General features: G+C 41.2%; 1 protein-coding gene across 1 annotated transcript; it reads left to right on the forward strand.

Moving 5' to 3' along the window:
* Positions 1-3,192: 3,192 nt before the first annotated feature.
* Positions 3,193-11,329, forward strand: cd68 (CD68 molecule). The gene is made up of 7 exons (XM_042298480.1): positions 3,193-3,547; positions 4,865-5,215; positions 5,304-5,467; positions 5,852-5,968; positions 7,870-7,939; positions 8,724-8,909; positions 9,279-11,329. The coding sequence occupies exons 1-7, from the start codon at positions 3,499-3,501 to the stop codon at positions 9,419-9,421; spliced, it is 1,080 nt and encodes a 359-aa protein (XP_042154414.1). The 5' UTR covers positions 3,193-3,498; the 3' UTR covers positions 9,422-11,329.
* The last annotated feature ends 2,794 nt before the right edge of the window (positions 11,330-14,123 follow it).

Genomic DNA, 14,123 nt, shown 5'->3' on the forward strand with positions numbered 1-14,123 from the left:
CAGACTGTCCTATTGCCCAATTCGTTGATGTACAGTGCATTCGGTAAGTATTCAGACCCCTTGACTTTTTTTCACATTTTGTTACGTTACAGCCTTATTCTGAAATGGATAAAATAGTTTTCCCCCTCATCAATTTACACACAATACCCCAAATAATTTTTTGCTAATGTTTTCAAAATAAAAAAACAGAAATATCACATTTATATCTGTATTCAGACCCTTTACTCAGTACTTTGAAGCACCTTTGGCAGTGAATACAGCCTCAAGTCTTCTTGGGTAAGATGCTAAAAGCTTGGCACACCTGTATTTGGGGAGTTTCTCCCATTTTTTTCTGCAGATCCTCTCAAGCTCTTTCAGGTTGGATGGGGAGCGTCGCTGCACAGCTATTTTCATGTCTCTCCTGAGATGTTTGATGGGGTTCAAATCCGGGCTCTGGCTGGGCCCCTCAAGGACATTCAGAGACTTGTCCCAAAGCCATTTCTGCTTTGTCTTGGCTATGTGCTTAGGGTTGTTGTCCTGTTTGAATGTGAACTTTCGTCCCAGTCTGAGGTCCTGAGCATTTTGGAGCAGGTTTTCATTAAGGATCTATCTGTACTTTTCTCCGTTCATCTTTCCTTCGATCCTGACTAGTCTCCCAGTCCCTGCAGCTGAAAAACATCCCCACAGCATGATGCTGCCACCCCCATGCATCACCGTAAGGATGGGGCCAGGTTTTCTCCAGACGTGACGCTTGGCATTCAGGCCAAAGAGTTTAATCTTGGTTTTATCAGATCAGAGAAACTTGTTTCTCATGGTCTGAGAGTCCTTTAGGTGCTTTTTGGCAAACTCCAAGTGGGCTGTCATGTGCCTTTTACTCAGGAGTAGCTTCCGTCTGGCCATTGATTGGTGGAGTGCTGCAGAGATGGTTGTCCTTCTGGAAGCTACAGAGGGACTCTGGAGCTCAGTCAGAGTGACTGACAAAGCATGAGAAGACATTGACTTTGATTTGTTTCATTTGTTTGTCAATTAGGGTGTGCAGAGTGACAACGTGGTCTGTCATACGGTAATTTGGTAAAAAGCTAATTTGACATTTGCTTAGGATTTTCCAAAGGTTGCTGTTGACGCATATACAACTGTAGTCATTTGGGATAAAATTTGTCTCCACAATTGTGGATTGGGGTGATCAGTCCTTAGTTCCAAATATTGGGGAAGATGCCAGAGCTGAGGATGATGTTGAAGACTTTATGTATAGCGAATAGGATATTGTGGTCTGCATATTTTATCATTTCATTTGGTGTACAATCAACACCACAGGCCTTTTTGTGTTGGAGGGTTTGTATTTGCAGTGTATTTGTAATGTATTTCAATATATTGCAGAATTCAGTGGGTTCTGGAATCCAGTTTGTTCTGGAATCCAGTGGATTCTAGTAGTCTTTAATAGCTGATTCTAAGATTTGTAATTGATCAAGTATATGTTTTTGCTGTTTGTTCTTTGTTCTTTGTTCTTTGTTATAGAGCCAAAAAGATTGGAGAATTTGTTTATCCATACATCTCTATTTCGGATAGATAACTCTTTGTGTCCTGGTTTGTTTAGTGTGTTCTATGGATTCTTCAATTACGTTGAGCTGATTTCTGAGGTGCTGTCCCTTTTTTTTGACACAATAGTGTATTTATGTGTTGTTTAAGTGATTCACTTTAGTGAAGGCTCGGGTTTTCTGGGTTTTGGTTGGATTGTTTTCTCAATGTAACGATTCTCGTCCTCTTCTTCTGACGAGGAGTAGCAAGGATCGGACCAAAATGCAGCGTGGTATGTATCCATAATGATTTAATGAATACAAAATACAAAAGAACAAGAGAATCAAAATGAAAACCGAAACAGTCCCGAATGGTGCAAACACTGAAACGGAAAAATAAACACCCACAACTCAAAAGTGAAACCAGGCTACCTACAGTGCCTTGCGAAAGTATTCGGCCCCCTTGAACTTTGCGACCTTTTGCCACATTTCAGGCTTCAAACATAAAAATATAAAACTGTATTTTTTTTGTGAAGAATCAACAACAAGTGGGACACAATCATGAAGTGGAACGACATTTATTGGATATTTCAAACAGTTTTATATTTTTATGTTTGAAGCCTGAAATGTGGCAAAAGGTCGCAAAGTTCAAGGGGGCCGAATACTTTCGCAAAGGCACTGTAAGTATGATTCTCAATCAGGGACAACGATTGACAGTTGCCTCTGATTGAGAACCATACCAGGCCGAACACAGAAAATCCCAAATTATAGAAAAAAGAACATAGACAACCCACCCAAGGAACTAAGGTCAGAACGTGACACTCAATTTCTTTCTTAGGTTTTTGGATTCTTCATCAAACCGTTTGTAAATGTTTTTAATTTTCTTAGGTTGTCTGCTCTACATTTTTAGATTTGGTAGAGAAGTTGAAAGGTCAAATATACTATTTAGACTTTCTACTGCCAAGTTTACATACACCTTCACTATTACAGTGAAATGTTTTGTCCAGGAAGTTATCCAAAATTGATTTAATTTGTAGTTGCCTAATTGTTTTCTTGGTAGTTTTCTACACTACTCCCCCCCTCTCTCGCTGTCTCTCTCTGTCTGTCTGTCTGTCTGTCTGTCTGTCTGTCTGTCTGTCTGTCTGTCTGTCTGTCTGTCTGTCTCTCTCTCTCTCTCTCACTCTATCTCTGTGTGTGTGTGTGTGTGTGTGTGTGTGTGTGTGTGTGTGTGTGTGTGTGTGTGTGTGTGTGTGTGTGTGTGTGTGTGTGTGTGTGTGTGTGTGTGTGTGTGTGTGTGTGTGTGTGTGTGTGTGCATGCCATTTAGAGGTGTGACTTATTTCCTGTTTTTTTTTGTCACATGATTTTGACCCCAGCAGCTGTAAAACTCAAGACCATTGCATGATCTGTGGTTGAGACTTTCCACACCTAATGCCTATTGAAGTCCCCGAAATTATAGATTTGTTTCTGTCTAACATAATCTTCATCAAAACACGAGACAATGACAGTCTGTTCTTATCACAATTAAAATAATTAGGTATAATATTAGCCCAACTTTCGTTTTCTTACTTTCTGCTTCATATCCTATTCCTACTGTATCAGTTTGATCACTGCTATCTGGGATCCTTGGGACGTCCCTCCCCTAACCCTAACCTTAAATGTAACCCCTATCCGAACCCTTACCATTTTACATTTCAACTTCAATTGGAGTAGGGACGTCCCATGGTTTCCGGTTAGCACGGACCCCATCAGTTTATTGAGCAATATCTACCTCAACCTCAACGCTCGTGGTCTGACTGTGCAGTGACTGAGGAATAGTTCCAACTTCCTCGAACTTGTTAGTTTAGTTTCGTTTCCTTCGTATAACGCAGCTGCTGATCGACACATTTCTCCATTTTGCTGGAGTCGTTTGTCTGGCTAGCCTACATCTCCGGGATAAAGAGTTTGGGTCAGACACATTGTAGGCTATTATATTGGTTTGAAAATCGAATAATAGAATCAGTCAAAATGAAGAAGGTACTTCTGTTCGTGTTTATACTCTGCGCTATTGTCTCAGGTAAGTTCCCCCTGATTTTCCTAAATAGAATTAGATTTGTTGGTCAATCTGCTACTCATCTCAAACGGAATGTTTTCAGGTTAAAAAAACTAAAATATTCCCCAAAATGTAATGATATGGAGTTTAGATCATTTTGATGATGTAAGAAGGGATCCACCTATTTTTCTGTTTCAGAGGTTGAAAAAGCTTTCTTTTCTCTGATGTTAAATTCCCTGCAAATCAATAACCATGTGTTATTTCTGATCATTATATTACATAGCCTATTTATTTCCATATATTTTTCCATATTCCATACCCCTAATCACGTTAACGGAGTAGTAGCCTATGTGTTTTGTTTTCCACGAGTTAGTTGAGGTATGGTCATGTGAGTTTCGATTTGTTGTCTAAGAAATCATTCTGAAATGTTCATTCTGATGATCGTTCTGTTACGGCCGCGTTAGGACAGAGCTTTCATAGAAGGTAAAACAAATAAAAATACAAAAAAATACATTATATTTATATAATAATACATATGGGGGAGGGACAGAATTAGTTTTCATGCATTCTGGTATGATGATAGCTAAATATTTATTCGTTTTTATCAACTTTATCGTTCACCTTTTATTATTTGATATGCTAAATATAACCACGTTCATGTTGTAGTTGGAACTCGGAAATGTCCGACTTGCCAGCTGGTTGAACGCGGCACGTGTTTAACTATAACCAGTTAGCAAGTCTGACATTTCCGAGTATCTAATAGTTCCGAATACAAAGCGAACGCGCTATATATTTAGCCAATTAAATAACAAAAGGTGAACGATAAAGTTGATTTAAACCAGAATGCATGAATACTAATTCTGTCCCTGCCCCAAATGTATTATAGCACGTGAATGCGGCATTAAGTCGAGGTTGTTGTTGCAGCCTACACGGAAGGCATTGGAATATTCTATTCTGCACTTCCGGATAAACCCACACCAAGTTGCAGGTTTCATGTTTCAGACTACATGCTTAGAAAAAATGGTTCCAAAAGGGTTACTCAGCTGTCCTCATGGTAGAACCCTTTTGGCTTCGAGATAGAACCCTCTGTGGAAAGGGTTCTACAAAGAACCCCAAAAGGTTCTACCTGCAACCAAAAGGGTGATACCTAGAACCAAAAAAGGTCATTCAAAGGGTTATCCTATGGGGACAGCTGAAGAACCTGTTTAGGTTCTAGAAAGCAAGATTTTTCAAAGATTGTAGTCACATGTATTTTAGGGCATGGTTCATGGACTAAAGCCAACACCTAATTCTTAGCAAACAAGATTAAAGTTTAACTATTGGTTCTTTCTCCTCCTGAAGCGCTGGCATCTGCTCAAGAGGATACCAAAAGATCCAAACCGTCTGCAACTGTCTTCCCCCCCTTTGAGTTTGGCACCACGTCCAACACTGCCACTACCACAACCTCTACTACAACTACGACTGCATTACCCACCACAGAATCCCAGAATAATACCAGCACAGCAGCTCCTACTACAACACTTACACCCACTACGACTGCATCCAACAGCACCACAGCTGACCCCACAACAGCCAATACCACCACAGCTGCCCCCACAACAGCCAATGCCACCACAGCTGCCCCCACAACAGCCAATGCCACCACAGCTGCCCCCACAACAGCCAATGCCACCACAGCTGCCCCCACAACAGCCAATGCCACCACAGCTGCCCCCACAACAGCCAATGCCACCACAGCTGCCCCCCACAACAGCCAATGCCACCACAGCTGCCCCCACAACAGCCAATGCCACCACAGCTGCTCCCACCACTGCTGCCACTCCAAAACCGGAGCCCACCCCTCCTGCTAACCTGACCGTGGGAAACTACACTCTCAAGTCGGAGAAGGGTCTGTGTCTGATGGCCCAGCTGGCCCTGCAGATCAGAGTGGAAGACACTGGAAAGGTACAGCACCGTGTGAGCCTCATGACAAACACCAAGAACACATTGGCTGATTATTTTAACGGTCAAATTGGGGCCAACTAAGACTTACTGAAAGTGCGTTGCCCATGAGAGTGCATCATACGAGGCTTGCAAAACAGGGAAAAATTCCCAGTGTCACCAAAGTTATTACATGTTTATCACATGTATTGAGCCACTGAGTTACCAACTCTTTCAGTTGATGTTTTGTAGGTCCAGGATATTTTGTTTTACCATCCTCCATCATATTGACACGTGGTAGGCCATAAGCCACCTCTGTGTTTTAATCATCTGTTTCCTCAACATTACGTCATTGTGTGTGTATGACATGTGTACGTACAACTAATGTCATCTGTTCATTTTCTCCAGACAGGGGTATTCATCGTTCAACCAGTGCAGACACATGTTAAAGGGGGCTGTGAGAAATCCACGGCCAACTTAACCCTCACGTTCAAGGAGGGCTTCATCACCTTCATGTTTAATAAGGTAAGAAAGGCTTCGATACTCCTATCATCACTACCCACTGAGAAAAAGAACAACCACCCCATGGGTATTATTCATTAGGCACCAAACAGAAGAAAATTGTACTGAAACAGAGAGAGACTACCTGAACTTGTCCAATAAGAATCGTTCATTTTTTTTTGCTTTCTGTTGGAAAACTTCTTCTTCTTTTTTTTTTGCTACTGAGAGCCTTATTGAATATGACCTGAGTTTACAACATGTATAGAGATTAGCCTGTAGTTTGTTGACCGTTTATTACATGTATGGAGATCTATAATGATTAATCGAACACTGTTTGTAAAATGTTGAATAATGGTTATTTGTGTATGGGGAAACAAGACATGCATGAAAATGAGGTTATTCTACATGTGCCAGTGTTTTTTAAATTTTTTTTAAAGTATTGGATCAAAGGGCCAGGAGGTTTTCCTTGCATTGGGACCCGGGCCTGGACAAACTCCGGGCCCTATATCTCTATATGCCACATATGTTCCCAAGTTATTCCTAGTCAGGTTCCTAGTCAGGTCACATGGTCCTGACCTTAGATAAAGCTCACCTTGTCACATCACTTTGACATCCTGTGTATCAAGCTCCACAGTAACTATCCTGGGCTGTATCAAAACCGTCCGTAATCGGGTGTCCCATAGGGCGGCACAAAATAAGCATTTCACTGTAAGGTCTACCTGTTGTATTCGGGCTCATGTGACAAATACAATTTGATTTGATTTGAATTGGCCCAGCGTCGTCCTGGTTAGGGGAGGGTTTGGCCGGTGTAGGCCGTCATTGTAAATAAGAATTTGTTCTTAAACTGACTTGCCTAGATTAAATAAAGGTTAAATAAAAAAATAAAAAATAAATCTACACAGTTATGATCAATTGGTAAATTGTTTGACTGTGTTCAAAAGGGAACATTGGCTTGTAAAGGGGAAGCAGGGTGGTAGAAGACATATTTCTGCATCCTGTTAGGGAAACTCTAGCAACCTTGTGTGGAAAAAGTGATGAATTAGTGGACTGGGTTAGATTGCAACGTTGTCATTTCTCTAGCTACTGTCTAGTGGTACTGTGAAATCATGATATTGTCATATTGTTTTAGCGTTGATGTTACTAGGAGGGTCATAAAATATATTATGGTAGATTAAACATTGCTTTACTGCCATTGTGACGCAATACAAAACTTTTGATTAGGTGATTCCTTGTGTGTGTGTGTGTGTGTGTGTGTGTGTGTACGTGTGTGTGTGTGTACGTGTGTGTGTGTGTGTGTGTGTGTGTGTACGTGTGTGTGTGTGTGTGTGTGTGTACGTGTGTGTGTGTGTGTACGTGTGTGTGTACGTGTGTGTGTGTGTGTGTGTGTGTGTGTGTGTGTGTGTGTGTGTGTGTGTGTGTGTGTGTACGTGTGTGTGTGTGTGTGTACGTGTGTGTGTGTGTGTGTGTACGTGTGTGTGTGTGTACGTGTGTGTGTGTGTACGTGTGTGTGTGTGTACGTGTGTGTGTGTGTACGTGTGTGTGTGTGTGTGTACATGTGTGTGTGTGTGTGTACGTGTGTGTGTGTGTGTGTGTGTGTGTGTGTGTGTGTGTGTGTGTGTGTGTGTGTGTGTGTGTGTGTGTGTGTGTGTATGTGTGTGTGTGTGTGTGTACGTGTGTGTGTGTGTGTACGTGTGTGTGTGTGTGTGTGTACGTGTGTGTGTGTGTACGTGTGTGTGTGTGTACGTGTGTGTGTGTGTGTGTGTGTGTGTGTGTGTGTGTGTGTGTACGTGTGTGTACGTGTGTGTGTGTGTACGTGTGTGTGTGTGTACGTGAGTGTGTGTGTGTGTGTGTGTGTGTGTGTGTGTGTGTGTGTGTGTACGTGTGTGTGTGTGTGAAAAAATAAATCTTTCTCTTGTCTTTTTCAGAACACCACCCAAAATGCTGTCTATGTCGACACGGTTTCTTTCTCTCTTTCCTACCCGTTAATATCTGGAGGTAATGTTTTATGCCGTCTGGGCACAGAGATTCTTATTCCAACCTGTCTGTCAGTGCAGTGGACCACACATTATAGAACGATGAACGTGTTAACCCCAACCAGTGTTATTCATGCAGTAAATGTGTTCTCCACCAAAAGTTCCTGTTTGTGGTTGACACTTTGGACTTTTTCATAGGCTCACATCAGTTGCTCGTTTGCATTGATATGTCAGTCTCTGGAAGAGATTGTGTAATATAAGGGTAAATATTAACACGGCTTTGGTTAACAACCAACCACCAACACATCTACAGATGTAGGATCTTCATTTGATCACTCTTTTTTAGTTACTGATCATTTTCCTGCATGCAGGAAAATGCAAACTTGTAGTGTATTTGACTTTTAAAAGTGCTTCTACCGTTTGTAATTTCCACTTTGAAATTTCATACTTGATTTGCCCTAAAGAAAAATGTATCAACCCCTACAGAAAATGTCCATGAATTCTAATCCACATAAGAATTCACATTTCCTGTTGCTGCAGGATTATTTTCCTGCTGAAGCAAACTGGCTCAAATTAGGATCCTACATCTGTATATGTGTCTGCGTCATATGACTGAAACAAGGCCTTATCTTTGAATAGGGAATTTACAGTAGTGCACCTGTTCCCAGAATAAACAAACACCTTTTAATGCCATGTAGACTAACAAGTTTTAATGTTTTTTTCACCAACACTTCCCTGTGGTCGAAGACAAAAAACGATACATTTGTGATGGTGACGTTTGATTGGTGTTTGTTTTTATGCTGCAGACAACGGCAAAATGTCTCTACCCTACGTCGCCAAAAATGGGTCACTGGATCTCTTCCTCGCTAAGGTTGGCCACTCCTACTCCTGCAAGAGCGAATCAGTTTTCATGGGAAAAGGGCTCTATCTGGACATCACCCAGGACAGGATACAGGCCTTCAACATCACCAAGGAGTGGGACTTCGGCACATGTATGTATCCCATTGCATTACAATGTTGAACATACTAAACTTCAGGGCAAACCTGTTAAATGTCTTCTGACGTTTTGCATTGCCAGTATGTGTTTACAGGTTTTTAGATTACTACAAAAACAAAACAAACATGTCTCATCTGTTCGTGTCATTGTTCCTCCCTGGTCCTCAGTGGTTGATTCACCAAACCGATTCAAACCAATACAGACAAATCAAACCAATCCAAACCAAATACTCTTAACAATTGATTAATAGCTTCAGTTGTCTAGATATCTAACACGCGCATAGTTAGTGAAATGCGAAAATGTCCCCGTGCACGATTCCATCCAGCCTTAGCTCAGACCCTAAATCCATTTCTCTGTGTTCCAGCTGACCCCTGCCCCGCCGACAGACCTGCTGACTACCGCGTGGCCATTGCTGTGGGGATTGTCCTCCTTATCCTCATCATCATCGTGGTGGTGGCCTATCTCCTGAGCAGGCGAAAAAGATCAGATGGCTACCAGTCCCTCTGAAGAGCCACTCAGGGGTCAAAGGGCGCACTGTATCAGCTCACAGTCTCAATACACCCATCATCGTGTTTTTGTCACTTGCTGTTAACTGTTAACACTGCTGTAACCCCAACTGCTCACACACAAACTAACTAACTGTACCACTCACACACAAACTAACTAACTGTACCACTCACACACAAACTAACTACCACTCACACACAAACTAACTAACTGTACCGCTCACACACAAACTAACTAACTGTACTGCTCACACACAAACTAACTAACTGCTCACACACAAACTAACTAACTGTACCACTCACACACAAACTAACTAACTGTACCACTCACACACAAACTAACTAACTGTACCGCTCACACACAAACTAACTAACTGTACCACTCACACACAAACTAACTAACTGTACCACTCACACACAAACTAACTAACTGTACCGCTCACACACAAACTAACTAACTGTACCACTCACACACAAACTAACTAACTGTACCGCTCACACACAAACTAACTAACTGTACCACTCACACACAAACTATCTATATGGATAAGATGAGGGAATATTTCAGCGTTGTAGACCGGCAGTTCCATTTAAGTTGATTTGTACATTCATTAATTGAGGTGGATCATATGTATTGGATCAGATACTAGGATTAAAATATACTGACTTTGAATATACTCACTCTGAACTCTTTGGCTGCTGAACATTTTAGATTGTGTCATTTGTGCTACTGTGATGTCCGGTACTACTGTGATATCCGGTGCTACTGGGATATCCGGTGCTACTGTGATATCCGGTGCTACTGGGATATCCGGTGCTACTGGGATATCCGGTGCTACTGTGATATCCGGTGCTACTGTGATATCCGGTGCTACTGTGATATCCGGTGCTACTGTGATATCCGGTGCTACTGTGATATCCGGTGCTACTGGGATATCCGGTGCTACTGGGATATCCGGTGCTACTGTGATATCCGGTGTTACTGTGATATCCAGTGCTCGACAAACCATCAACTATTGTGTCTGTGTTTGTTTTACCTTCTACGTCAGAAACTTTCAGTGCAGTATTTCACAATGTGCTTTCTACTACAGCTGGATTTTGAACTTATGCTGTCTTGTTTTTCTTTTCTTCTTTTTATTAATTTCTTTGTGTTTGTACCACTGCCCTCAACCCTTTAGAACGGCCTATTAGGCTGTTTGATTTCCGAATCGTAATCTAGATTAGGTTAATCATGGGCCTTTAAAAAAAATGTATTCCACTCAGTTAATCAAAGGGAATGTTTCAGATTTTAAATGTAAAGTTTTGTCAAAGGGAGGCATACTTTTGAATGTAAATTGCAATTTGTGTTTTCAATTTCTTGTCTATTTGTCTCAAGTGTTTTGTTGACCATTATTTGCTGTTACACACTCTTTCCCTTGTGATGTGGTAATAATTTGGTACGTAAACATGTTTGAGAACATTTTATTAGTCGAATGTGACAACCATAAGTAATTGCAGGACCACTGAGTGTTTATCTTGTCAACTTTGACAGTGGTCAGATAGCTTGAGGTAGAAGTTGCCTTTAACCACAGATATAGAATCAGATGACCTAAACCGGCCAATCATAAGGAGGAAAAAAGGAATACAAATATATGACTCTGGGGCAAATTGCATTGTAAGGGATTACATTTGGGATCAGAAAGCACATTGAACAAGTTCTGACTCATCTAAACATAGGGAATCTTACTGTTCTATGTTGCCACAGTTACAGGTTCCTAATGTTGATTATGGCCTCAATTACTATTCTTTTAGTTTAATTTAGGAAACATTTATTTTGATTTGTTTACATGTTATTATGTGCCATGTATCATCTTGGAAAAAAAGGTTGAGAAATGAAAACATCCCAAATAAACTTGTATTAATGTGTAAATGTGGTTTTGGAGTTATTTTGGAGCATTGAATCTGGCAAAACACTAAAGATCCAAGTTGGGGAGTAACGGATTACATGTCAAATACAAAGACAACGGTACCTGTAAATCTGTTAAATTACCAGATAAAATATTGTAATCAGATTCCAGATACTTTTGAAAAGCTAGATGATTATTTGAGGATTACTTTTAAATTCAGAAAGGATGTTTGAAAGAAAAATTATCTTTGACCCTTCTCTGTTTTCACAATGACATTCAAATCAGCATTGGAAAAAAGTTTAAATTTGTTCCACCTGAGGGAGTCTGACCACCAATCAGAGACCACTATAATGACACACCAAATGATGACCACCAATCAGATACCACTATGATGACACACCAAATGATGACCACCAATCAGAGACCACTATGATGACACACCAAATGATGACCACCAATCAGAGACCACTATGATGACACACCAAATGATGACCACCAATCAGAGACCACTATGATGACACACCAAATGATGACCACCAATCAGAGACCACTATGATGACACACCAAATGATGACCACCAATCTGAGACCACTAGATGACACACCAAATGATGACCACCAATCTGAGACCACTATGTTGACACAACAAATGATGACTACAAATCAGAGACCACTATTATGACACAACAAATGATGACCACCAATCAGATACCACTATGATGACACACCAAATGATGACCACCAATCAGAGACCACTATGATGATACACCAAATGATGACCAACAATCAGAGACCACTATGATGACACAACAAATGATGACCACCAATCAGAGACCACGATGATGACACACCAAATGATGACCACCAATCAGAGACAACTATGATGACACAACAAATGTGTTTGATGGATTGCGGGAAAAGAGCAGGAATAGGCTTTTGTAGGCTACAGTACCAAGCTATGTCTTCCAATGGTGAGACTGCTGTCGGCATCCAAAGATTATCCATCTTGAATAAACGCTTGGAGGTGAAGGTGACATCAGTGGTGTAGTCTACGGCGATACGAATATCACCTATTATTGATATCTACATAGCGCATTGATGTGAATCACACTGCTGCTCTCTCATTTAGCTATTTGCGCCTTACGGATTGTGGTTGTTGTGGGTGGCTGTTCACAAATCTAAATGTGTATTTCAACCCAATAATGGCTGAATTCATAGAAGTTTAAGCTGCCTATCAATCATTGTTTTTGAAACCAATGGACAGCCAGTGAAAAATGCGCTCTTGCAACAGTTGCATAGTGTAGATCCCAGCCTATGGAACAACAGCTGCATAGTGTGGATCCCAGCCTATGGAACAACAGCTGCATAGTGTGGATCCCAGCCTATGGAACAACAGCTGCATAGTGTAGATCCCAGCCTATGGAACAACAGCTGCATAGTGTGGATCCCAGCCTATGGAACAACAGCTGCATAGTGCAGATCCCAGCCTATAGAATAACAGCTGCATAGTGCAGATCCCAGCCTATGGAACAACAGCTGCATAGTGTAGATACCAACCTATGGAACAACAGCTGCATAGTGTAGATCCCAGCCTATGGAATATACGTGGGGCTTTTATTGCTCAATCTAATTCATGCTGATATTTTTTTTAATCCATAGCCCTAATGGACATGCTCAAACTTGCACACCTTTGATAAACTTAAAGTGGCAATCTGTAGTTGCTACATCCATTTTTGGTAAAAGACCAAGTCTATATCATGGCAAGAAAAGCAAAGAGAAACAACAGTCCATCATTACTTTAAGACATGAAGGTCAGTTAATTGGGAAATGTTCAAGAACTTTGAAGTGCAGTCGCAAAAACCATCAAGCGCTATGATGAAACAGGCTCTTTTGAGGACCGCCACAGGAATGGAAGACCCAGAGTCAACTCTGCTGCAGAGGATAAGTTCATTAGAGTTACCATCCTCAGAAATTGCAGCCCAAATACATGCTTCACCGAGTTCAAGTAACAGACACATCTCAACATTAATCGTTCAGAGGAGATCAGGCCTTCATGGTCGAATCAGGCCTTCATGGTCGAATTGCTGGTCAAATTGCTGCAAAGAAACCACTACTAAAGGACACCAATAATAAGAAGAGACTTGCTTGGGCCAAGAAACACGAGCAATGGACATTAGACCGGTGGAAATTGGTTATTTTGTCTGGAGTCCAAATTGGAGATTTTTGGTTCCAACCGCCGTGTCTTTGTGAGACGCAGTGTGGGTGAACAGATGATGTCCGCTTGTGTATTTCCCACCGTAAAGCACGGAGGAGGAGGTGTGATGGTGTGGGTGTCTTAGTGGGACTATCATTTATTTTTTAACAGGACAATGACCCAACACACCTCCAGGTTGTGTAAGGGATATTTTACCAAGAAGGAAAGTGATGGAGTGCTGCATCAGATGACCTGGCCTCCACAATCCCACGACCTCAACCAAATTGAGATGGTTTGGGGTGAGTCGGACTACAGAGTGAAGGAAAAGCAGCCAACAAGTGCTCAGCATATGTGGGAACTCCTTCAAGACTGTTGGAAAAGCATTGCAGGTGAAGCCGGTTGAGAGAATACCAAGCGTGTGCAAAGCTGTCATCAAGGCAAATGGTAGCTATTTGAAGAATCTCCAATATAAAATCTGTTTTGATTTGTTTAACACTTTTTTGGTTACTACATGATTCCATATGTATTATTTCATAGTTTTGATGTCGTCACTATTATTCTACAATGTAGAAAATAGTAAAAATAAAGAAAAACCCTTGAATGAGTAGGTGTTCTAAACCTTTT

The sequence above is a fragment of the Oncorhynchus tshawytscha genome, linkage group LG15 (assembly GCF_018296145.1).
Source record: "Oncorhynchus tshawytscha isolate Ot180627B linkage group LG15, Otsh_v2.0, whole genome shotgun sequence".
Classification (NCBI taxonomy): domain Eukaryota; kingdom Metazoa; phylum Chordata; class Actinopteri; order Salmoniformes; family Salmonidae; genus Oncorhynchus; species Oncorhynchus tshawytscha.

What these genes read in the sequence shown, in the direction of transcription:
- cd68 (XM_042298480.1), top strand. Translation starts at nt 3,499, where the DNA reads ATGAAGAAGGTACTTCTGTTCGTGTTTATACTCTGCGCTATTGTCTCA. An exon ending in GAGTGGAAGACACTGGAAAG is followed by an intron (nt 5,468 to 5,851) that starts GTACAGCACCGT and finishes CATTTTCTCCAG; the next exon opens with ACAGGGGTATTCATCGTTCA. An exon ending in CTACCCGTTAATATCTGGAG is followed by an intron (nt 7,940 to 8,723) that starts GTAATGTTTTAT and finishes TTTATGCTGCAG; the next exon opens with ACAACGGCAAAATGTCTCTA.